Genomic DNA, 27299 nt, shown 5'->3' with positions numbered 1-27299 from the left:
ACTTTCTGGACCTGGATTTGCCACCTCTGCATTTTTGGAATATGAGGTATGAAGCAAAATCCAGTCGTTTTAGCCATCTCGGGGTGGCCATTTTGTCACTTGCTGTTGACTGAAGATGGCATCGATGTTGCGCAGGCATCAACCAATCAGAGCTCACCTGTTTTCTGAAGCTGAGCTGTGATTGGTTGCAACGTTGATGTCATCTGTCGACAGCGAGTGGCAAAATGGCCGCCACCTGAGATGGATTAAAACGGCTGGATTTTGCTGCTTAACTCACATTCTACTAACGCAATATTAACCAGAATACCATATTTAGACTAGTGGGGCTGCATAGAACATATTATTGTAAAAAATAACAAAAATAAAGTTTTGGTTTGACTTCAGCCTTTAACAACGTTCATGGGTCAATGTGACTTGTTCTAATTTAAAAAAAAAAGAATGCACACAATGCAATGTTGTTAATATTAAATAAAATAAAAATAATAAATAAAAATGACTTTAAAATGAGAAATCTGAGCATAAAGTGAGAACCCTGCCAAACTTTTTTTTACTCTCTTCACTGGCTCTAATCTTCTTCCGTAGGCCAGCAGACAAAGTTAAACCAATTTTTTTTTCTCCAAATTGGTTAATTTGACCCTCAACATAACAGGAGTTTTTGCAGTGAGTGTCCATGTTTGCGTGGGAAAAGGCTGCTTTTCTTATTTCGGCTTAAAATTAGTCGCAGTGCACCAGAGGGACGGAAGATTCATGTTTGGTGGATGAATTGATGGAAGAGCGTAAAGATGGGTGACGGATTAGATTGATGAATGAGTGAAATGAGGGAAGGAGGGATGAAGGGAATAAAATAAAGACGGCTGGATTAACGGACCGATTGATGGTGAGTGGATAATGAATGAGAGCAAGGGAAGATGAATGGGTGAATAAGAAAGATGGATGGATGGATGGATGGATTGAAAGAGGGAAGAAAATAAGGAAGGGTGTGAAGGACATTGACGGATGGGTGGATTAAGGGACGAGTGGATAATGAATGGAAGGGATGAAAGATGAATGGGTGAAATGAAGGACGGATGACAAAGAAGACGAGTCAATTAAAAGACTGATGGATGAAGGGTGGATAATGAATGGGAGGAGGGAAAGATGGACGGATGATTGAAGTGGTGGATAGATAAAAAGAAAATATGTGAAAAAGAAAAAAGGCAACGTGACGTGTGAAAAAGTCTCCTGCACTCTTTTCATCACGTCGGCTCTCTGACATTTCAAATTCCCAGCTTGTGCTGTCTTATCTACCTGGGATGGATGGATCAGTGAGTTCATCCAAACATATCATCGTGTCGTCAGGTGAGAGTGATTTAGCCATCGTAAAAAAAAGAAAATCATTTCCCCCTGCAGGGTCCATCCAGGCTATTTTTTGTTTAATTATCATCCTTTGCAACCAGATCACCGCCGTGCTTTCAAGTGCGCCGCCCTGGGAGGCTTTTGACTCCAAATTGTCTCCTCCCGGTGGAAGTAATGACTGATATTTGCGTATCAAAGGCGCTTGTTACGTGGCGACGTTTTTGAGGGCAGCGCTGCTAAAAGTGTCGACTGGGTACGCAACTTAATTAGCAGGTGTACCTCGCAACGTTTCCTGACTTGCCCGCTGCTGTCTGTCGGCGTCAAGGACTGACTGCTTGCTTGCTGTGATGAAGGCGCGGGGGGGGGGGGGGGGCTTATTATACATTAGGGTGTATTTGAGGGCCGCGAGAAGAAATGTAGAATATGTCGAACCAAGGTAGGGAGATAAGGTGAAGGTTGGGAATGCCAGGGTTGTGTTACGGCGTGTGTGCATATTCGTTATGCGAGAGTAGAGAGTACATTGTTGTTGTTGTTGTGTGTGTGAGTTTAGCTGTGTTGTATGTGAAAGCGAGAGAGAAAGAATGAAAATATGATTGTTTTGTGTAAGTGTATGTGTTGTGTGTAGCAGAGTGAGAGAGTATGCGTGTTTGTGTGTAAATCTGTGAGTGTGTTTTGTGTGTATACGTGTATGTTTACAGTTGTGCTTGAAAGTTTACATACACTCTAAAAACAGTTGGGTCAAAAATAACCCAACTATGGGTCAAAAATGGACCGATCCTCTACTTGGGTCGATTTGACCCAACTTTGAGTCAAGAAATGGGTCTTTCAGCGTAAAACAACTCATATAATATTGTTCAGATCCTTTACTTGGGTCAAAAAATGTGGTTATTTTGTATAAAACAACCCAGAAAGTTGGGTCAAATTGACCCATAAAGTGGATCAGTCGATTTTTTAAATCCATTATTGGGTTACTTTTGACCCAACAGTTTTTAGAGTGTATCCTACACTCTTAAAACTGTTGGGTCAAAAATTGTATCGACCCGCTACTTTTTGGGTTGTTTTAAACAAAACAACCCATTTTTTTGTATTTAAAAAAAAAACAACAGTTTTACAGCTCGAACATTTACATACCCTACACTTAAAACTGGCTCAAATATAACCCAGTATTGGTCAAAAATTGGACCGACTAACTGACCCAAGTTTCTGGGTTGTTTTATACAAAATGACCCTTTTTTTTGTATTTAAAAAACAACAGTTTTTACAGTTGTGCTTGAAAGTTTACATACCCTTCTCTCTAAAAACGGCTGGGTCAAAAATAACCCAATATTGGTCAAAAATTGGACCGACCCACTACTTGGGTCAATTTGAACCAACTATGTGGGTTATTTTGTACAAAACGACCCAATTTTTTGTGTGCGACTGTATGAGTGAGCGTGTGAGTGCGTGTCGGACCCGAGCGAGACGGTCTACACCGCAACAGAACTGTCATTTCCTTCCGTGTTATGACAAAGACAACTCGTTTGTATTCTTACGTCACTTAAGCGTGTCGGTTTTTGACTTGTGTTTGTGTTGAATTGTCTTGTATTCAATGTGTGTGTACGTGTGTGTGTGTGTGTCCTACTTTGCCTTTCTAGCTCAGGACAACCCAGACAGCCCGAGACACAAGTACAACTTCATTGCCGACGTGGTGGAGAAAATTGCGCCAGCTGTGGTTCACATTGAGCTCTACCGCAAGTAAGAAGCAGCACCTGTGTGTGTGTGTGTGTTTTCTTTTCCGTGTCTATGTGTGTGTGTGTGTGGGTGAGTGCTGTCAAATTTACAGCCCACCTGTGTACTCAACCACCCGAGCACTTTCCTATCCAAACATTTTGTCTTTTTCATCATCCATCTTCCTGCTTCCTGTTTTATACCCCCCCTCCCCCCGTCACCGGTGTTGCGTGCCTGTCGCTTCTCCTGGTGTCGTTATTGCTGCTGCGGCGTGTCTCCAGTATGAGTCATCCCTCTCCAATCTGTCTCTCATTTAAAGCACCGCTGCTTATGTTTGCCTTGACACCGGAGTTGCAAAGGGGAGGTTTGCTGGTCCTCGTCCAGGAAATTTCCGCAAACTTTCCACTGGGAAGCTTTTCTGGGTTTATCCGTTTGGTTTTGCAGTAAGCAGACATGCATGCAACCAAATATACATTGCAAAAATATATTTTTTGAAGTGATAGAGGAAAATATAACGGAAAAGATTCGAGTTAGGTGCAGTTTGGTGTCCCTCAAGGCTCACTACTCGATACCCTTCTGTTCATCATTAGCATGCTACCCCTTCTGTTTCATTGCAAATTTGTTCTAACTTCTTCACTGGATTTATATGCTGTCATGTTAAAAGCTGTTATTTTTATCTGTTTTGTATAAACTGACATAAAATGTTTTTTTTTAATTCATCTTAAAATAACCATTATTAGTCTTACAATGGGAAAATTTGCATCATTTCATTAGTAATAGTGTACACACAAACTTAAATAAACAGCATGGAAGGAGTGTTGAAACTTTATTGTATGTATTGATTAAACTTCAGTTGAGCATAAGAAATTTAATGCTGAAAAAAACACCCCAAAAAACTACTACTTGTCAGTTTGACCCACAACATAAATGTGGATTGACAAGGCTATGATTTTTACACTTAAAAACACAAACAAAAATGTTCCCGGTCAGGATGACATACTCCAAGCGCGAGGTGGCCGTGGCCAGCGGCTCGGGCTTCGTGGTTGCCGATGACGGACAGATCGTGACCAACGCGCACGTGGTGGCCAACAAGCACCGCGTCAAGGTGGAGTTCCAGAGCGGCGCCATCTACGACGCCAAAATCAAGGACGTGGACGAGCGCTCTGACATCGCCCTCATCAAGATCGAGGCACCGGTGAGTGGTTATGTCATTTTCTTTATGAGGTAACCCGCTTGGGTACTTGAATATGGTGAAGCCCCCTTTAACACCAAAACCTCAATCCAAACCATGTAATTTTGTCAAAAGAAGCCCAGTTAGCTTAATGCTAATATATAAAGTGAAACGTCATAGATGCATATTAGAAATTAGCATGAACACTACTGTACAGTAGGTTATAAAACACTCAAATAAGTTACAAATGTACATCCTTTGTTTTAGAAACATCGCCAGTGCTAATGCTAACAGTCAATGCAAAACCCCATTGACAGGCTAATAGAAAATTAGCATCTAGTTCCAGGAGTGTAATTCCTTCAAATAATGACTATTCATAAGCAAACTCTGTAGTAACACATACAGAGAGCTAATACAGCAATACTCAAATATCTCAATTCTTCCTAATCTGTAAAAACGAGTTATATTATTAAAGCTCAATTGCAACTTTCTTCTTTCTTCTACTTGTTTTATCTTAATCTTATGTGTGCTCAATGTAGCACGGGACCACAGTGCCCCTCAGAGGCCAACGTGTGTACAGCAGAAACAACCGGTTTTATTTGTATTTTTATTTATTGTTTTTACTGGTATAATTGTAATGTTTTATTATTTTACGTTGTTATTAAATTTTATATATATATATATATATATATATATATATATATATATATATATATATATATATATATATATATATATATATATATATATATATATATATATATATATATATATATATATATACATAAAATCATCTTGTCCTTTAAAGCCTAGAGTTGTCTAGACGTTTTCCGTACATTACCTGTTTTCTTTTAGTAGATTCTTGAAGGTTTAGTTACAAACCCATACATGAACCTATCGTGATTATTACCAAGGAAGCTCGAGTTTCGTGTGCAGGACTCTCAAAGTGTCAACTAAATCAACGCGTGGTCACGCTGCTGTGTCATTCCTCATTTTAACTGCACGGTTGCTTGTCTGCTGCTGGTAAATCACAATAAGGGCAGACTGAGGCTAAAGTGAGAATGCAGGTGCCGCCCAAAAGAAGTAGAAGAGGAGGAGCTTTTTTTTTTTTTTAAAGTGCCGATCGTTGCTTTCAGTCAAATTTAAGCAGAAAATACACAAACGTTCCTGTTTTTAGTAATAATCGTTGTTTCCGATTGACCGAAGTATGCTTGGCGGAAACAATTTTATCCCTCCATAGGAAAATCTGGTGACTGTTCTGTTTTCACGCTCAAACGTCGTAAAATGTTGATTAACTGTTCAGGCAAGGTTTTTGTAAGTAACACTTCAACATTCCGAATGTGGGAAAATAGGTTAACCACATTAAAATGTCACAACAATAAACCACTCATACTTTTATGACCAAGACATAATGTTCTTTTATTTATTTTTTTGCTTTTTTTTTTTTTAACTGACCATTAACACCTAAGAAGGTAAAAAAAAAAAAAGTGGTATAAATTTGTATGTGGGTTAATTTGATAGAATTAGCCAGTTGGGGTTTGATGCAAAGTGAATACTTCTTCTCTACAGAAGTCTCGAGTCAAGTTGCTCGATTTTTTTGCTAGTCCTTTTTAGGGGAAAAATTGCAAACTATAGCTTCAAAGTCACTAAGTAGCTGTGTAGTAACGTGCTAACTCCGCCTTCAGCTGACACGGTGTCATTTTTAAATCACGGAAAAATGCGTATGTCTCTTTTAACTCATTTGGTCCCATAAACAGCCGGGAGCGAAGGGGATTGCTTCAGTAAAAATGGCTGGGAGTGAATGAGTTAATGATATACGCAAACCCTGAATGAAAATTTAGCACTCATTTATTCACAATGTTAACTTAACCACATTAAAAAATTAAAATCAAACCCCTTTAGCCTTTTGTCTTTTTTTATAATGTCCACATGAAAACACGCAGTTAACTTAGTAGTAGCCTAGTGATTTACTTGTCTGCCTCACAGTCCTGAGGTTCCGTGTTTGAAACTCCATCGCAACTCTAACGAGGACAAGCATTATAGAAAATGACCGTCTCAATGTTTACATGAGTGTTTATGTAAACAGTGAAGATAAATTAGAGTCTTTGGTGAACCTAGCATGTTTTTGGAAGCTGTAAAAGCCACACAAGTGCAGAGGGGAAAACATGCAAATTCAGCACAGGAAGGCCCCGTGCCAACACACGAACCCAGTGGTTGTTATAAGGCAGCGGCGCTTAGCCACTCAGCCGGCGAAATTTCACAGGCTTACACTTGCTGCTGGAAAAAGAGAGCATTAAAACAACAACGCATAGACTTTGCGATCGCTCGCTCTATCTGTCTGGGTTTATTTCCCCGTCTGCTGGACACGAGGCATTCACGCGACATGCTAATGCTACGATGCAGGAATGCATGGCGGCAGGCCAGGGTGTTCTGTGGGGTACGCGCCAACCCATTTTTTACATCTTAAAAAAAAAAAATTTAATGTGAGAGATCACCAGTTTTGCCACGGTTACCTTGAAAAAGTAACAAAGTTACTCAGTTAATTACTTAGTTTTAAAAGTCGCTATGTTAGATTACAAGTTACTTTATTAACTACTGCCAGTAGGCGCTAACAACACCGCGAAAAATAACAATGACAAGTGGTTTTGAGAGATCACCAATTTTGCCACAGTTACCTTGAAAAAGTAAGTTAATCAGTTGATTACTTGGTTTTAAAAATACCTAAGTTAGATTACAAGTTACTTTACTAAACATAAAAATGACAAGTGGTTTTGCCAACACTTCCTTGGAAGTGCGTTTTTAACAGTAATTGTTTTAAGTATAAAATATGTATTTAAACTACTTAAATTACTTGACTCATTGAGACATTTTCAGCAGTAAAAAGTTCATAATTTGTCCAGAATGAATTTGATAACTTCATTATTTCTCATGTACAATTAATGCCTTTAAAAACAATTTTTTTCCACTTGCTGTCAAGTGAAGATGACATCACCTGTGCTGAGGAAGTAGGTAATGAAGTTATCAAATTAATTTTGATAGTAAGTGCAAGAACAAAGAACAAAGCGTTGAGGGACAATCAGGCCATGACACTTGAGTGTCTTCTTCTTCTGCGAACGAGCGACTTTGTTTTTCTTGTTTGTTTGTTTTTTTCACCCATTCGTCCTGTAATTGAAGGCCTGCAGCGGGCAGCAGAAGCGCTTGATGACAGGCTTTTTTTTTTTTTTCCCTCTGGGGGCTTTCCTGCTCGGGTCGTCTTGCATCTGACCCCGGCGCTGTCATTATATTTGTTTTTGTTGTGGCGACGAAGATGAAGGATGGAGATGGCGGTTGGTGTCCTCGCTGATGCCAGAGAGAACTCAAATTGCATTTGACTGCTGTTGCATTCCATTGCATGACTTAACAGTATTACTTTTAACGAGACTGTAGACAAGTGCAATTTCTGCAGAAATTGCATGGGAATGCTAATTGCTGAATGCTAATTGCTGAATGCTAATTGCTGAATGCTAATTGCTGAATGCTCAGCTGAATGCGTGCCAGAGTCTATTTACTAATGCAGTAGTGAAGTCATATTTACTGAAAATATTTATAAGAAAAACACATGTAGTCCATAAATGTAAAACAATGCAATGAAAAACGAGTAAGTTATGTCAACTGAGCGTGTCTTACTGCATATTCTTCCGCCACTATGCAAACTGGTTTATTACGCCCCCGTTCATAACCTCAAATGTCGGGACCGTCGTAAAAAAACTGAGAACCCCGTGTTAAAGGCAAAGACTTCTTTGTCTCTTCGTCCATTGGTGAAAGTGGACTTGTATTCCATTGCCGAGGTTTGCGGTCAAGCCCTTAAACTCTGGGGAATACATTACGTCTGGAACTTCAGAGGATACAGGAATAAGGGGAGGGGGGGGGGGGGGGGTGTTTTTTGGAGGGGAAGGGGGTTGGGAAACAGGGGACGGGGGAAAAGGCAGAAATGCGGTCAGCTGGCCTAGAAAACGGATGGCCTGTGTCGTCTTTGAGGGCTACTACTGTGAGCACCGTGGCACGTGGCAATGCACAATAAAGACTCGTATCATATCATTATTTCACTCCAAGTGGATACATTCACTCGTTTCACTTGGAGTTTAATCATGTGTGATGAAAGCCCAGAAAGTTTTGAAAGCTTCGATTTATAATAGCGTGCAAGGGCATTTTACAGGCTGGATTCTGCAGCATAGCTTAGCTTTTCTCACTGCGAAGGCCAAACATGATTTTACTAGCGGAATAAAGCCGCAAACGTTTGGCCAGGACAGTGCACATGTTGAAAGAAACTGTACCGAGTACAGGGAGAAAAAACATGGATAATGAAATGATGAAATAGCTTTAGTTTGCCTGCGCTTGTCAGCTAATATTAGCTTAGCCGCCCGGTGCTCGGTGTTGTTCTGAGCTCAGCGTTCGCATCAACTGATGACATATGTGCATTGTCCCCAAAAAAGTATACAAAATAGCATAAATTACTGAGTATTTTATGGTTCTTGATACAATAATGCTGTAATTCATTGAAAGTGAGGGAAGCTTGCTAACAGCTAAAAGGCTAGCTAAACCAATTCTATTTATTATTCTTTGGCATTTGTCCCTCTCAAAAGTTCATTAATTGCCCAAGAAGACAAACATTAAAAACTGGGTATACAGAGAAAATATTTGGATGACCAAACGCTACATTTGCTTCCACTCACCAGCTAACATTAGCTTAGCTGCTTGGCATGTTTCTAGCATCAGAGGTAGCTGGATTTTATGTTTTGGATATGAAGAATTTTGCTGAAATCCAGTGAAAGTGAGCTAAATGCTAGCTAAGATCATCTGATTTGTATTCCTTATTCTTTGAAGTTTGCCTTCCTCAACAGTAAATGTAAAAAAAAAAAGACAGGCATTAGCAACTGAGTTTAGAGAAACCAACCCTGTGTCCCCACTCTGTTGGCTAACATTAGCTTAGCTGCCTTTTTTACTCCTTAGCGCAACGCTAACATTAATTAATACATTAATTCAAAGAAGAATATGGCTCTGTTTATTGCAAAATAAATAAATAAATAAATTATGAAGCATGTTTATGTTTAGGATTCAAGGATTTATGGTGTAATTCTGCTGATGTCTAGTGAAAGCAAGCTCGTTAGCAGCTATTAGCTGAAGTTGTTAGCTGAAGTTGTTCGATTTATAGTCATTACTCTTTTCGTTTTTTCTCTTGGAAGTCAATAACTTGGACAAAAAGACAAACAAGAGAGTACATACTGTTATAGTGAGACTTTTTTTTTTTTGCTCTTCAGTTGCCTTGCGTTAGTAGCATGCTAACAGGCCAATTATAAATGATTTTAAAAAAGAGAAACTTTTTCCCCTTATGAATATGTTTTGAATCCAATAGAATGCTTTAATTTTCAATATACAAGCACCATGATCTTCCAAAGTGGATTAAATAAACATTTTCCCCTCAAAATTCAGCGGCATAAGACTGTGACATAAGAAAATGTGGAAAAATTGAAGCGCTGTGAATACTTTTTAAATGCGCTGCAAATAATATCAAAGGGCAGAATGGCACCACCGTCCAAGTATCAGCGCCTCATCTTTGCATTGCAGTGCCTACAGGAACTGCACAGTGTGTTTCCACCTATCATTATAAACCCAACATTCTGTGTGGGAAATTTGCCGGGTGCTGGTTTTGGTTTTCTGAAGACGCTTTAGGAAACATGTCTGCGTTTATTTGGCGAGAGAGAAAAAAAATAATATCCTGTGTCCGTATATATGAAATGTGCTCCGGCCATTATCTCGTTATCTGCTACATCGGGTAAAGGTTTCCTGCGGAAATACGAGATTCTGACATTACATCCCTGGATAATCAGTGGCTGTGGACAAAAGTATGTGTGCACTGTATGTATACGTGTGAGTGGAAGACGACTCAGCAGGGACATGGAAGGCTGCAAGTGTGTTTGCCAGTGGAAAGACCTTCATAGACAGGCCAAGAAGAATGAATCACTTGAATTTCTCCCTCTCTTTGACCCCATCTTTGCTCATCTTCTCATCTCTTGTCCCGTGTAAACCAAAGTGGTTCTAAATTCCGAGAATAAAAGAGGCTAAATTTAACACTCGCACGCTCTCTGTGTGGGTCCGATTCAACTTTTTGACATTCTAGTGGACAGGAACGACTTAATAACCACCATGATACCGTGGTTATTAGCGCTTAGCTCATCTTAAGTCACTACTGAGTCATTACATTATTATAAGTCGTTCACCAAAATATAGAGAGAGTCGTTAATCAAATTCAAATGCTCGGGGTGGGTGTCTGTTGATTGGGTGACAGAGAAGTTAAAGGATTGGAAATTGAATTTGATATTTTTTTCCTGAGGGGAAAAGAGAAGGCGTCAATTTGAGAAGAGGTCTTTATTTTCACAAATGTTGTGTATGCTCGACACAGAATTTTTACAAGGAGAAAGGGAATGGATAACCTTTGCTACACTGGGATGCGGCAAACGAGGCATCTATTTGAGAGGAGACTTTTACAAGTACATTTTTTTTTCTTACGGGAAAAGGAAGGTGTTACTTTGAGTGGATAAGTCAAATATTTATTTGTACAACTGGACAGAAAGGCAATCCATGACTACTTACCTGTTATTTAATTTACTAAAGCAATAAAAGGAGGCATCTGTTTGAGGCGAGGCCTTTATTTTTACAAAGTCATGTGAATGGGTTGAACCTTCTGTCCATTGATTAATTTTTACGAAGAAAGGGAAAGCGTGACTACTTAACCTGTTATTTGATTTACTAAAGCAAAATTTTTTTTAAGGCATCTAGTCGAGAGGAGACCTTTAGGAGTTGTTATTTTCTGAAGGGAAGATGGTGGTGTTTGAGTGGACAACTCAATATTTATTTGTACAACTGGACATCATTGTTACAAGGACTGACTGGATTTACTAAAACGATAAAAGGAGGCATCCATTTGAGGGGACTCAGGGGGAGGCCTTTATTTTTACAAAGTCATGTGAATAGGTTGACCCTTCTGTCCATTGATTAGTTGACAAAATTGTTCCAAAGAGAAAGGCAATGCATGACGACTTGCCTGGTATAAAAAGGAGGCATTTATTTGAGAGAAGGTTTTTATTTTTACAAAGCCTTGTGAATGGGTGGCCCTGCTGTCTATTGATTAGTTGACAGAATTGTTACAAGGGGCAAAGGGGATGCATGACTGCCTACCTGCTGTTACATTTCTGATGATTGAAAAAGGAGGCATCTACTTGAGCGGAGGCATGACATTTTTCAGCTTAGGATTGGTTGCGCTCTTGCTTTTACCGTAACACTCGGGCCCCTTTTTTGTGAGATTATAACAAATCCCAGCATGTCGCTCCATCCCACAAAGATGCCTCTCAAGTACATTATAATTGAGTCAGGCGTATAAAATCTCCCTCCCAGCCGTTACTCATTCTGAAACCTACACATGTCCACATATGCTCGTCCACATACAGTGTCCGCCCACGCTCAGGGTCACATGTGGTCGGTCAGCATCACTTAAGTGGTCCGCATAAGTACACGTCTGACGGTAAAGAAAATGGCCACACCATGCCTCATCTCCTTCTCATCATTGTGATTTGGGAAGTTCAAAGGGTTTTCTTTGCGGCGTCTCGCCAGAGCTTGAACACATCAAACGCAGATGTTTGCTCTTATGTGAACTGCTGGACCTTTAGCAGCTCCACATGGAAGGAAACCCCAAGTGCTTTTATGCGCCCGTGTCAACATCTTTAGCGTGGCCAGACGAGCTCAGCTTTGTGACTATGGTGTGAGGGCGGCTCTGACTAACACCTGGGACGCTCGTGTGCTGTTCGTGGACACTGAATGTACATTTAGCCTAACATCTAAAACCTGCAGGACTCCAGACCTCGAGGACCGGAATTGGAACCCTGAGTTAGGGCAAGTGGGTCAAGTCTAATTCAGGACAACAGAGTACAATTTGTTTTAGATCAACAGAGTACAGTCCAGGTTAGGACAACCGAGTAGAGTCCAGTTTAGGACAACAGAGTAGTGTCCAGTTTAAGACAATACAGTACAGTCCAGTTTAGGACAATTGGTCCAGTTTACAACAGAGTCTAGTCCAGTTTAAAAAATAAAACAGAGTCCAGATTATAAAAACAGATTACTGTCCTGTTTAGGACAACAGAGTCTAGTCCAGCTTATAAGAGCAGAGTCCAGTTTGTAAAAAAAACATATTATGGTCCTGTTTAGGACAAGTGGTCCATTCCAGTTTAGGACTACCATAGTTTAGAAGCTGAGTGCATAGTACACTTTACGACAAATGGATACTCTGGACAAGAGTTCAGTAGAATTTAGGAGTGGTGGGTCCAGTTTATGGCAACAGAGTATGGTCCAGTTCAAGACAAGTGAGTCTAGCCCAGTTTAAAGCAAAATACTCCAGTCCACTTTAGGAGAACACAGAGTTGTTCAGTTCAGGAAAAAAATAGTCTACTGCATCACTATAACGCAAGTCTACTGAGACATTTGCCCATTGTGCCACATAAACAACGATTTTGCATTTGCGCCTGGCTTCCATTAAACAGGAGTTAGTATCGTTGCTTTTAACGGTGCCTTGAGGCAACCTCACCCCAAAAAAAAAAAAGTTTAACACAGATGCTCTTCTTTTCCATGGCAGCTGCGTACCTGCAGAGGCGGGAGTAGGTCACATATGTGCAAGTCATAAGTAGGTCTCGAGTCTTAACCGTCAAGTTTCTAGCAAGTCCCGAGATACTGTAGCGAATATCAGTTATCCTCACTAACTTTCAAGCAAGTCAAATCAAGTCATCACTTGGATTAAGTCATGTGTCAAATATGTCCAGTTGGACAATAAAATACAGTCCAAAGTGTGTCTAGTCCAGTTTTGGACAACACATTCCATTCCAGTTTAGAACAACAGAGTCAATGTCTAGTTTAGGACAAATGAGTTCAACCAAGTTTAGGAAAAAATTCAGTTTAGAACAATAGAGTGTAGTTCAGTGTAGGACACCAGAGTCCAGTTTGGTGTAGGACAGGGGCGGGCAAACTCTGTCCTCGAGAGCCAGAGTCCTGCAGGTTTTGGAGGTTTCCCTCTTCCAACACAAGCTGATTCCAATCAACAGGGTCGTTATCAGGGTTATTCAGAGCTTGCTGATGAGCTGATCATATATCAGTGTTGGAGAAGGAAAACATCTAAAACCTGCAGGACTCCGACCCTCGAAGACCGTGTTTGCCCACCCCTGGTTTAGGACACCAGAGTCCAATCCAGTTCTGCACATCAAAGCCTAGTCAAAGAGAGTCCAGTCGCGTTTAACGCATTTGAGTCTAGACCAGTTGACATCAAACAGAGTCCAAGCCCAGTTTAGGACAACTGAGTCAATCTAATCAAGTTTAGGAAAACATAACCATGTCCATCTTAGAACAATAGAGTGCGGTTCAGTGTTGGAAAACGGAGTGCAGTTCGGTTTAGGACATGTGGGTCTCGTCCAGTTTAGCACAGCAGAGCTTAGTCCAGTTTAGAACAACAGAATGAGTTTAGGACAAGAAACTTAAGTTCCATGTAGGTCATGTGAATCTTTTCTAGTTTACATAAAACTGAGTCCATTCGAGTTTAGGACAACAGAGTGCAGCCCAGTTTCTAAGTGATTCCAATCCGGTTTAGTACAACAGATTTCAATCAAATTTATGACAACATAGTCCTGTCCAGTTAAGACTTAACTGGACTCAATTGTCTTAACTGTTAAGACAATTGAGTCCATTCCAGTTTAGGACACCAGGGTTCAGTCCAGTTTAAGACAAATTAAATCAAATGACACATTATCTTTAAAATGTAGAAATATAAACAGGAATTACAGTTCAAATACAAGTCGAGTCATTTTGATAAATCTTTGCCAATTTAGTCCCAAGAATCTGCCATTTCTGCTTATCTGTCCATCCGTCTCATTCATTCCACGTCTCCTTTTCACGGTGGGAAAATTTGTCAAGTGCGTCAAACGCGAGTAAGTTCCTCTGTTATTTACGTTCCACTTCTTCCCGCTGCCGAGAATAAATTAAAAATACGTTAATTCCGACACTGCCAGATGTCCTCTGTTGTGTGACTCACCGCCGTGCATCGTCCTTATACAGACTCTGGTTAGACATCTTTGTTTTTTGTTTTTTTTCATTTGTGGACTTGACTCACATGTGTCACATTCTCTTCCTGTAATTTGTCCTGTCTGTTGTTCTTTTCTTGCAATCCCCTGCTTGTGTCCTTGGGTGAAAGGCGCGTGCACGGCTCTCTCTCTGTTTACCACAACTTGTGGCACTTGGCTGACTGGCCGCGGCGAAACTGTCCAAAGGCGCTTCTCACCCGAGTGCTGTTACGTTGCCGATAAACTGATGCATTCGGCACATTTTCACCTTCTTTTTTTTTTTTCATCTTTATTGGGACCGTTTGTGGGCTTACATCCCAAATGGTGATGTAACTTTGCATTGCTTTGTAGGGGTGGAAATCTTTTGACTGTCTCACGATTCGATTCCGATATTTGGGTCTGCGATTGGATTTTGAATCGATTTTTGATTCAGAATGATTTTTGATTCAAAATGATTTGATTGACAATGATTTCTGCTTCAATTTATAGATGTGCAAAGAATCGTCATGATCTAATGCTAATTAGCGCGCTATTTGCGGCACATTTATCACTCAAAAGGACGGCTATTCATACAAAGCGCTTCAGGAATGTATACAGAGAAGCAGCTTAACATGATATATGCTCTTGCTTTGCTGCAAAACTTTGTCCTTCTGCTCTCTAATGTGGCTAAAACTTAACGGCGTATCAGAACGCGCGGAACCACACTGCCCATAAGTGGCCAAATCGGGTACAACATGAACAGCGCTCCCAATAAAGACACACACAAACGAGGGCAAGACAGCATAAAATAATTTTATTAAAATAAATTTTTGGACATTTAAAATCGATTCTGAAAAGTACGACATGACTAAGATTTTTTTTTGGGGGGGGTGGGGCACACACACCTATTGCTTTTATTCTTCAATGTCATGCAAATGTAAACATTTTGAGTTTCAGTTATTCCGTGACCGATTTCTCTCCCATTTCTTTATATATATATATATATATATTTTTTTTTAAAGAATTATTAGTATTTCAAACACTTTTGCCTCCCAAATGGTTTAGAATTGTCAGTACATCTATTGCCGTAGAGACTTCTACTACACATGTCAGGCATCTGTTTGTGTTTGCACATGTCAAATGCCATCAGGGCTGCCTGGTTTACACACGCACACGCACGGTGTGTTTGCGTGTACAGGTATCACGTTTGCTTTTCACACCGCAGCGTTGACCAGACCAGAACGCCACAATGTCCCGGCGGAGGCGGTGGTCTCTCAGCTCTGAGCCACATCGCTGTGTCAGAACTAGATATTGTACAACACTAACTGAGTTTGTGGAAATTGTCTGTATTGGCTGCTTCAAACCAAAATGGCTGACTTCCTGTTCAATTTCCATCATGGGTGCTTGGGACTTTTTTGTGCATCATGGTGATCGGTGAAACTGGTGTGGGGGGGGGGGGGGGGTTGATTTATTATTAGCTTACAGAATTGTCTTGGCAAATCATCGAAATGATCGCCAAACTTTAACAGCATGCTCCGCCCACTGTTAAGAGCAAAGGCTCGGATACCTGCTTCTGATTCGGATCATCTGAGGAAATTCACTCAAAATGGCCGCTTGGAGGCAAAATAGCTAACTTCCTGTTTAATTTCGTTCATGGGTCCTTTTGTGTTTTTCATGGATTTTGTTACAATAGACATTTCCACCGAGTTTTGTGTCACTTGGTAAAACGACCAACCAATCAGGGACCGCAGCTCACCTGTTTTTCTGGGTTTGGTCACGTGCCGTTCGCAAGCTCAGCCCAAAGGCACTGTGATGTCATTTTCAGTCGACAGCAAGTGGCAAAATGGCCGCCGGTGGATTTTGCTGCCCAAAGGGGAAGTAAACCCACAATATGTTCTATGCAGCCCCACTAGTCTAAATATGGTTGATATTGCATTAGTGGAATATGAGTTGAGCAGCAAAATCCAGCCATTTTTATCCATGTCAGGGGACGGCCATTTTGCCACTTGCTGTCGACTGAAGATGGCATCAATGTTGCTCAGGTCTCAGGTAACAACCAATCAGAAAACAGGTGCGCTCCGATTGGTTGTTGTCATCTTCCGTCGACAGCAAGTGGCAAAATGGCCGCCCCCCCGAGATGGATTAAAAACAGACGGATTTTGCTTCATAACTCATATCCCAAAAATGTCATAACATATTATTGCCAAGAACATTTTTGACCTTATTTCACCTTTTAAGTACGGAACTGTATGTAAATGCACAGTTAACCATTAATCAAATTCTAATGAACGAATTTTGATTGATTGATTGTTTTTGTTGTGTCTCTACTTCCTTTGCGAGACTGAACACCAAAGCACCCATTATTATTTCTTTATGCAAGGAGTGAGTGCGTTGTTAAAGTGGCAGCAGCGCGATGCGGTTTGACTGCAGCCTTCCCAGCAGCATGAGATGATTTCACCAAGCGTGGAAGGATAAATATAACCTTTCTCTGTGTGTCTGCGTCTACCGCGCGAGCCGCCGCGCTCCTTGGTTTGTAACTAAGTTGGCCACGCTGTCATTATTTACCTACACAAGCTTTTTTTTTTTTTCCTTTTTCTTTTCCAGCCATCTGTTTCCACGCACGTGTAGCAATGCAGAAATGCGTTGTCAGCTCGACTTTTTCGCTGCAACAAATCAGCTCGACGGCTAACGTTTTAGCTTTGCTCGCTAGTTGCGGGTGATGCTGTGGGAAAAGGGAGTTATTGTTGTCGTGTGGGATGTGCGCAGTGGAGTTTTTTTTTTTTCCCACGTGAAATGTCATAATGACAGAATGAGACACTTGTAACTGTATCATACATGATTGATTGGGGTCATCATAGAATAGAATGCAACTTTTAAAGGAATTGTATAACAACGAAAGAAAACTACAAAAGAGTAACAATTAAAGCAAAATACAGACCGTTATACAAATCTAAAAATGTAAACAGAATTTTTTTTCTCTCCAAAAATACCATATAGTCTTTTCTTATATAGTGGCCTTTGCTGCTTCGTGGGAGGCATTTTACTTAAAAAAATAAAATAAAATTCATAATCGCATTAAACTATATTCTGTCTATTCTTATTTCTCCCAAAAAGTAATATATATTCAAATGTAAAATGTGCACATATGATGACATGATTTGCTCAAAAATGTAACATTCAGCAATATTAAATCCTATAATTATGCATTATATGATTATTAAATTAACTAAAAATTCTTATAAATAATATGTTACAATGTAATATACAAGACGTATTTTCATCCGGTTAGTTGTTCAACTGCAATGTGTACTAGGTCTCTAATAAAGGAAAGGCATTTATTTGGTGGCCGTTTAAAAATGTTTTTTTTATAATAAAGTCATAAAAACATTATATGCGGTGTACTCAAATACCGGGTAAACACTGTTTATTAATATGCATATAATTTTTTATATATATATTAGGGGTGTCAGATGATTAAAATTTTTGATTGTAATTAATCGCATGACACAATCACAAATTTTATATTTGTTCTAAATGTACAATAAAATATTTTTTTCCCCTAAGTTTCATACTCTTGTTAACATAAAACTGGGGGGGGGGAATGTTAAACTGAAATATAGAAATATGGCCGCATCTTTTAGTCATTGATACAGTAATTTCATAATAATTCACAAAATTGAGTTAAAATTAAAAAGATGTACTGTACTGTAAAAAAAATAGTGTGATATTGATTTGTGTTGAGGTCACTTTTTTGCCACGAGATGGCATAATTGCATTTGTAAGATGTTGGTGCCAGATCAGTGCATTTTTGTTTTGTTATCCAATCTTTGACATGAAGTAACTTGTGGCATTCTGCACATTTTTACAATTGTAAAATACAACTTGACCCCAGTCTCCACAAATATATGCATTATTTTTACATTTATTACTGCTAAATTTTGGCGTGGACGTGTCTGTCTGTGTTGCGACTGGAATTCCACCAGCATACATACATTTCCCTCCGTAAAGTGTATTTACTTCCATTTTCCTCCATCTGCAGAACAAGCTTCCCGTGCTACTATTGGGCCGCTCGTCGGACCTGAGGCCGGGTGAGTTTGTGGTTGCCATCGGCAGCCCGTTCTCCCTGCAGAACACCGTCACCACGGGAATCGTCAGCACCACCCAGAGGGGCGGCCGGGAGCTGGGGCTGAGCAACTCCGACATGGACTACATCCAGACGGACGCCATCATCAACGTACGTCGACTTTTGCATTATCAACATGGCGGTGTACATATAGTGTTACCCCAAAAATATTTACATGTGGTTTTTTTTCTTGACAGTATGGCAACTCGGGTGGACCTCTGGTCAATTTGGTAAGAGATTTTTTTTTTTTTTAGACTTTAAAGACTTCAAATTACATTGTTCAAATACGCCCGGGTCAAACGAACCCAGGAACATTAGTGCATTTCCTGCAAAACAAACATAACAGGAGACTTTGTGACACTTTCAGGACGGCGAGGTGGTCGGAATCAACACGTTAAAGGTGACCGCCGGCATTTCCTTCGCCATTCCCTCCGACAAGATCCAACAGTTCCTGGCCGAATCGTACGACAGACAGGCGAGAGGTGAGCTGAGCTGATGACTGAATTTCGACCGCACCTAACTTCAGCCATCTTGAAAATGGCGGATTTTCCCCCATGACTAGTTCCAAATCATGAGTATTATGTAAATTTGTGACGTCTCGATTACCTCACAGAAACAATTTCAGAAATAAGCAGCGAGCAAAAAGTTAGCTATTATATGGATAAGTGCTATTTAGCTTAGCTTATTTAGATCAGATCACCCAACTATTTCTATACAAGCTTGTTAAAAAGTATATTTTCATCATACGTGAGCAAATACGGTGAGTTTGGCGAATCTCGTGCTGTTGGAAAATGTAGTCACTTGGATCGAGCTAAGAAAAACAACACAGGGGGATTAGTGTCGAACCGTCCAAGGCGTTTATTAAAACCCGGAAGGAAAGTGGTTAACCAGCATCTTCCAGGGTTGAAATATAGTCGAGGGGGGAAAAAAAGATGTGTTTAATAGTGACTGTTAAATTATTTCCACAAGCGTGTTATGAAGAGAACTCGCGGGATTAAAGTTTAACAGCTGTGTTGTTTTTAGGAAACCGCTTGTCATCAGTGAGGCTAATTGGAAAGGGGAAGGGTGGCAGTTAAATGCTGATGATTGTGTTTGGCGCTGTTCTAAGGTGACGGCTGCATCAGGTTAAGAAGACGGGCGGAGAATTGTACAAGCGATGCCAACCGTCCCGTTGAGTGCCAACTGTATGAATGATCCTTCAGGGGGCGTTTTTTTTTACGATCTGGACCGCTTTCAAATGGTCCAATCGGGCTCTTTTTATTATGCCAAGCCCAAAGAAATGAGATCAGCTGAATTCCTGAATGTACTGAATGATGAGCTTTTTCCAGCATAATCGCACATGATGTAAACCCGATGAGAATCTCTGAAAAATAATTTTCACAGTGGACCGATTCTTTGCTTATCGATGAGAATGCTTGTCTAGAAGAAATCAATGAAGAGTAACAAACCTCGGAGCGCCGTACGGTATTTTTGTCCATCCGACTATCAATCAGTGCATATTTGACACTTATTTGTAAGACTAATTGCCACTTCTATAAATTAAGATGTCACTTTTGAGACCTTTTTTATTTTTTACAAATAGCTGTGTTTCATTAGTTCATATTGACATTATTAGCAAATACAACACGTAGACAAAATAAAATCCAACAGTGATCACAAATATAACTTGCTTAGAGATGGTCTTATAGTCTTTAGCTGTAATGCTCTTTTTTTTAGGATTTTCTTTGTAATCTCCTGAGACAACTCACTCCTTCACTTCCCCTGGTTCGTGATTGGTGTGTACGACGGCGCGTTAGGGCTACGTATCGATGTTGAGGGCAAAATTCAGAGAGAAAAAAAATCACAAATTTGCCACTTTATAAAGTAGCAAATTTGCGAGAAAAAAAAACAATACATTTGCGACTTTATAAAGTGGCAGATTTGCAGGAAAAAAAACTCACAAACTTACAAGAAATACACATAGCGTGCTACTCGGATGTTTGTGCCAATACTACAACGGCGTATTTGGGCCACGTATAAATATACTGTATTTTTTTTTAAGGGCGGTTGCAATATTCCGAGAAAAAAAAACTCGCAAATTTGCCACTTTATAAGTGACAAATTTGTGACTTTATAAAGCGGCAAATTTGTGAGAAAAAAACTCAGAAACTTACGAGAAATACACGTAGCGTACTACTCGGATGTTTGTGCCGATACTTTTCGGTCGGGTTTTCAAATAAAGAGATAGTAATGGCTTTAAGCATTCGGTACTGCCAGCGACAAAGATGCCTCGCTTTGCGAAAGTCCACACCCTGAGGATCAAGCATTTAAGTTAATTTGTTGTTGGTATTTTTTTTTTTGTACAAGTAGTTAAGTTGATATGTCGAATCTGCTGCTTTCCGTCATTCACTTGCATTTACCTAAAGTATGCTAGCTTCTGATTTGTTAGTGTTTAGTTCGCTGATAGGGGATCAGGAAGTGTTGTCGCTCGAGCTGCCGTGTATGATGAGTAAAGTTTAAATTAAGAATAAATCCGTCTCCATTCTGCCTTTTCATTCTATAAAGCGTCCCATTAACCACCAACAAATCCTCACATTCGACTATAGCTACGTGTATTTCTCGTAAATTTCTGATTATTTTTTTTTGGCGCAAATCTGCCACTTTATAAAGTGGCAAATTTGTGAGTTTTTTTTCTCTGAATATTGCCCCCGCCCTCTAAAACAAAATATATTTATATGTGGCCCTCATACGCCGTCGTAGGTGTGATACACACCGTGTCACCAAACAAAACATTTGATCACACTTAAAATAGGACGACTGACTGATGACAAGTTTAAAGACACCCGTGATGCTAATTAAAGGACAGGATGTTTTCTTGGGATACCATCATTTTTTTCCAGACCTGTTTCATGAGTTTGTTTTTTAAAAATGACGTTGTCGTCTTCACGTCCCTCCGCAGGCACGGCAACTGCCAAAAAGAAGTACATCGGCGTGAGGATGATGACTCTCACTCCAGCGTACGTTGCGCACGCCTAAACATCATAATACGCTTCCTGCGTGATTGATGACTCTACTTTCTTTCTGTTTTTTTTTTTGTTTGTTTTTTCATGTGCACGTCCATTTCTACAGACTGGCCAAAGAGCTGAAAAGCCGACATCGAGACTTTCCTGACATCACCTCTGGCGCTTACGTCATGGAAGTCATTGCGAAGACGCCAGCTGCAGTGTAAGCGATAGTTTTCACACATGCCTCTTAAAGGATAAACGCATTTCGGGGTAAAGAAAGTGATGTCTGTCGACAGTTATTGGGGTACTTTAAATTGCAGTGCAGTCAAATGAAACGGCAGGTATTCTGTTTTTCTGCATTTGCTCGCAGGCCACTTCCGGCTTCGACTGAACCATACCATCTTTGATCATGGGTAGAGGGGAAAGTTGAATTGTGGCTTTGAATGACAAAAGTTGCCATTTTGAAGCTTCAGCCATGGCTGGATCGATGGAAGTCATTGCGAAGACGCCAGCTAGATACAATAGATAGATGATTGTTGGATAGAAAAATGGATGATGGATGGATGGATGATGACTTGGTGATGATGACAGAAAAATTAATAGATGATGGATGGATGGATGGTAAATTGATTATTGATGATATTTGGTTGGATGGATGGACGGTGGTAAATTTATGATGGATGACTAGATTGATGATATCCGGTTGGATGGATGGATGGATGGTAAATTGATTATTGATGATATTCGGTTGGATGGATGGATGGTGGTAAATTGATGATGGATGACTAGATTGATGATATCCAGTTGGATGGATGGATGGTAAATTGATTATTGATGATATTCAGATGGATGGATGGTGGTAAATTGATGATGGATGACTAGATTGATGATATCCGGTTAGATGGATGGATGGTAAATTGATTATTGATGATATTTGGTTGGATGGATGATGGTAAATTTATGATGGATGACCAGATTGATGATATCCTGTTGGATGGATGGTAAATTGATGATGGATGACTAGATTGATGGATGGATGGTAAATTGATTATTGATGATATTTGGTTAGATAAATGGATGGATGGATGGATAGATGGTAAATTGATTATTGATGATATTCAGATGGATGGATGGAGGTAAATTGATGATGGATGACTAGATTGATGATATCCGGTTAGATGGATGGATGGTAAATTGATTATTGATGATATTTGGTTGGATGGATGATGGTAAATTTATGATGGATGACCAGATTGATGATATCCTGTTGGATGGATGGTAAATTGATGATGGATGACTAGATTGATGGATGGATGGTAAATTGATTATTGATGATATTTGGTTAGATAAATGGATGGATGGATGGATAGATGGTAAATTGATTATTGATGATATTCAGATGGATGGATGGAGGTAAATTGATGATGGATGACTAGATTGAAGATATCCGGTTGGATGGATGGATGGTAAATAGAATATTGATGATATTCGGTACATGGATGACTGTATGTACTTTGTAGATGTGTTAAGGCTTCTTATTCTTGGTCCCTGTATAAAAGAGGCTACGTTGAGCCATTGCTGATTGGCCAGATCATGTGACTCACCAAAGTCACCAAATACGGTTCCCTGCTCGACTCCCACCAACAACAAACCACGGGTGTGCCCCCTCCCCCCCCCCCCTTGGCATGGCAGCCCCCGCCATTCCAGAAGAGGAGTGCGGGGAGGGTTTTTTTTTCGAGACGCTGAGATCAGCCGATTCCTCCAAGCCTCATCCAGAAGGGGTTCCTCTCCACTTTGCGGTTTTTCCGTCTCTGCCCGAGCAAGCCTCGTTAGTGTCTAATACGCACAATCACATATCTGTGGTGCACTTTGATGCTTTCAAAGGGGAGTGCGTGGGCTCACGATAGAAAACCTTCTATTAGCCTGATGGGCTCCAGAGCAGGGCTGTAATGGCCTTGGGGGTGGCCCTCTGGCACCACGAGTGAAGTCTCAGAATAACACATAATAATATATAACATAACTAAATGTATAACTGCTCTAATATGGATGCGTGAGTTCAAAACAACCACGAGACCAAGATGACATCTCTCCACCTTCTGCGCACTTGACCCTCAGAATAGAATCGAGTGGGTGTACAATGAAATTATTATTTTTATTTGCTTCAAAATTAAATGTCATCAACTGAAGTAATTTGAATGTGTCATAGGCCGCCATTTTAATGTACCAGTACAACACTATGATTACTAGAAAAGTACACGGTTTAGACATTTCAAAAATAAATAATCGAAAAATGGATTTAAAAAAAGTAATACAATAGATATCATTTCTAAAAATGAAAAATGCATAAAAATAAGAAATACAATAAACACTCAAACTAATTATTTACTATTAATTAATTATATAGAGTACATTAAAATAAAATTTCAACCCGTTATAGCCAATTAATTTCTATTAAATGCTATGCAAAATAATCAAAATGCGGATTAAAAAATAAAATAACATTAGTAAAATGAATCAAACAGATAAAATAAAAAATTGTTCAGAAATAACCTAAATAAGGATTTTTAAAAACTAATTTATATCCCATAAAACGTATAAAAACGTTATTTACGTATTTTAAATATTTCCGTGGTCCAAAAAACATATTTATATCTTTTTTTATGCTAGAGCATACAGAAGGCTTTGATGCAGCCTCTGACCTGAAGAGGTCCCTTAAAGCAATGGTAGTTATTACAAAAAACGGCCAGCAGTTGGCAGCAGAGTATAAGAGATCACATAGGGCCATGTTGCGAAAAGCTCATTTACCCACAGTTTTAACCAGATTTGTGAATAATGATGAAACTTGGCTATATTTTAAGGTTAATTGCTGCAAAACGAAAGCAGATAGAAATATACTTTTTTTCCCTGATGAAAGAAGCGACTCCAATCTTTCTTTTGGTAGGTTCCATGTTTTTATAGCAATAGAACACAATATTCTGTGGGTCTTGCAAAATCTGTCAAATCCAGTGAAACATCCAGGAGCGAAGGGGGTTGCTTCAGTGACAATGGCTGCGAGTGAACGAGTTAATACCTGCAAACATAGACCAAGAAGACGGTCACAATTGCTCAGTAAGCTGCAGTAATACTTATCGTTATATATTAGTATTACTATACTAAAGTAAAATATGCCTTGCGGAGTCATAGTGTCAGTTTACACGTGTTGCTGCCCTGTTTATGATGCTAGTTTAGCAAGCCAGTCTATGACCTTTTACACTGTGTGCTAGCATGAAGCTAACAGACTTCTTTTGCGTTCTACGTGGAGAACAGATGAGCGTAACGAAGGGCAGCTCCCATAGTGTTAATGAATGCTTGCGAGTGTGGCTGTGGTGGTCCGTGTTTTACAAGGGACCCTTAATTAAGCGTCTGCGATGGCATTCGCCTTTTATTAACACGCTAACTGCGTCCATATGCGCCACTCCAGATTTGCTTTTTTGGTTTCATGTGCGCGTGCGCTTTGATTGTTCCCGCGATCGCTTGATGGCGAACATGCTGAGAAGCTGGCGTTACTTAACTCCCCCACGCGTGTTGCAGGGGCGGCCTCAAAGAGCACGACGTGATCATCTCCATCAACGGCAAGAGGATCTCCACGGCCAACGACGTCAGCGCCGCCGTCAAGAAGGACAAAAGTCTGAAGTTGGTGGTGCGCCGCGGCAACGAGGACGCCATCCTCACCGTCGTTCCCGTGGAGATCGACCCATGACCTCCGCAACTTGCAGTCGGGTTTTACTCGTCACCGGTGGACTACCTGGTGGTAGTGTGTGTGCGTGGGGGGGTTTCTATGGACACGCCATTCTCCCGTGGGTTGCCAGATTCTGGAACATTCTGGCGATATGTCTTGAAAATGAGCGAATGTACGGATTGCTGTAAAAAGCCATGCTGTACTACTTCCTGTGTGTGTGAGTGTGTGCGCGCGCGGGCATGTGTGTTGTGTGTGTGCGTGTGTGTGTTTTTTCACGTTTCTACTCTTTTTGGGTCACCACCAAGAAACAAGAAGCTATTGTTGTCTGTGTTTTTTTTTTAATATTATTGCTCAGTCAGGCCTTCCTCTGCACTTTTGTAGCTATTTAGAGACTGAGCACATCTAATGTGTATAATTATTGTGTTCTAACCTCTTTTTTTATTGGAAAAAAAAAAGTACTGTAGAATATTTTGTTGATTACGTGACTTGATGGAAATAAATGGTTTCGCCTTTGTTTGTTTTTTTAAGCGCTTTGCTTTCATTTGCATTCACAGATGAATTGTCATAAATCTTGCAAAATAAACCTCTAGATTTTCTTTTATTCCAAATTTGTAAATGTATTCATTATTATGGTAAAATAAACAATATAAATATTTTTTTAATATCTAAATATTTTGAAAAATACAAAATACCTGAAATGAAATAAATATAATAAAATAACTTGCAGAAATAAATGCATAAAAACTACTCAAAACAACCCGATAATTGTTAGAATTAAAATAAAATAAGCACAAATAAGATTTAAATAAAGGTTGTTTTTTTTAAATCTACCCAGAACAATTTAAACAACTATTACAATAAAATAAATGCAAACAAAGCAAATATACCCAAACCAACCTAAATTGGAATAACCTAGAAAGAAAATAAGATAAAGAAAATACCCAAAGCAACCTAAATAATAACTAGAGTTACATTTTATTTTATTTCAATTATTAATATAAATTAAATAAATCCACCCTAAATAATGTTTTAAATAAAATAAATAAAAATTGGTATTAATTTAATTTTCATTTATTTCAGGCAACAACTTACAGTTGAACACACGAGCAACAATTCACACTGTAGTTTCATAATAACAGAAAAGAATAAAGAGAAAAAGAGGGACAAATATTATTTTTGCCTGAAAGGGAGTGGGGAGAAGAAAATTTATTTAATACCACCTCAATCTCTAATCTAAAAAACACAAATATAGTTACAATATTGCTATCTTAACAATTTAAGAAATTTTATCATAATTTACAGTATAAACAATATCATGGCATACAATTAACTGAATTGTTAAGTGCCAATAATGGTGATGCTATCATAAGCAACAGATATTACATTCTTATAGTTCATACCGACAACGGTAATACATTATATATTCCAAGAATATAATAGTAAGAACAAGACATAAACATACATATCAACTATAGTTATAGACAATTCCAACAATATTAACAGCAATTACACACTTGCACCAAGTATTTACGTTTTGCTTGTGCACAATAGGACACTCTGTCTTCGTAGCATGAACTGAACTTTCTGGCCTTCGTATAAACCCACAAAATGTTAACATTTTTAATTTGAATTTGATAATTTATGTGATATTCATATGTTTTGCTTTTTGCCTGTGTTAGCTTTCATTTCACCCCCCCCCCCCCCCCCCCACCAATAAACGTGCTAGTTTAAATTCAACTTTACAGTCTCGCTAGTCGCCTTGGCGTGCATTTTGGGCGAGGGGCTTTTCAACAAAAGAGCCAAACAAAAGCTGCGTCCACCCAACTCCACATTTTTCGCTGACCGCACACATTTGGACGGCCTTGCCGTCCGTCACCGCTACGGACTGTATTCCTTTCCCTCCACATGGAAAAATACTTTATAGATGTTTGACACAGACCACAGGCATGTGTTATAATCTGAAGCATTTAAGATATTTGTGGTTCCAAAGGGTCAAAGGTAACATTTTGGTGGAAAAGGCACAGCAGGAAGATGATGAATTGATTTTGCTGCTATTACATGGTTTGAAACGATAATTGCAAGCAAAAGTAAAAAACAACAACAACAACAGTAATATTAAAATGTATTTTGACACAAGCACTTAATTATG

At 39.5% G+C, this 27299-nt stretch overlaps 1 protein-coding gene across 1 annotated transcript in view; it reads left to right on the top strand.

The window, feature by feature from the left end:
• The window catches only part of LOC147163502 (serine protease HTRA1A-like), a 30687-nt gene extending 5025 nt beyond the window's left edge, over positions 1–25662 (top strand). Inside the window, exons 2-9 of the mRNA XM_086093593.1 lie at positions 2970–3069; positions 4033–4237; positions 18365–18559; positions 18646–18678; positions 18816–18930; positions 21387–21444; positions 21557–21652; positions 25003–25662. Coding sequence (XP_085949719.1) covers positions 2970–3069; positions 4033–4237; positions 18365–18559; positions 18646–18678; positions 18816–18930; positions 21387–21444; positions 21557–21652; positions 25003–25171 — 971 coding nt within the window. The 3' untranslated portion in view covers positions 25172–25662. The remainder of the gene's footprint in view (positions 1–2969; positions 3070–4032; positions 4238–18364; positions 18560–18645; positions 18679–18815; positions 18931–21386; positions 21445–21556; positions 21653–25002) is intronic.
• Positions 25663–27299: the final 1637 nt, after the last annotated feature.

The sequence above is a fragment of the Leptonotus elevatus genome, chromosome 13 (genome assembly GCF_054856555.1).
Source record: "Leptonotus elevatus isolate MCC_2025b chromosome 13, RoL_Lele_1.0, whole genome shotgun sequence".
Lineage (NCBI taxonomy): Eukaryota > Metazoa > Chordata > Actinopteri > Syngnathiformes > Syngnathidae > Leptonotus > Leptonotus elevatus.
Note: the sequence above shows the minus strand (reverse complement) of the source record. Positions and strands in the feature narration are given on the sequence as shown.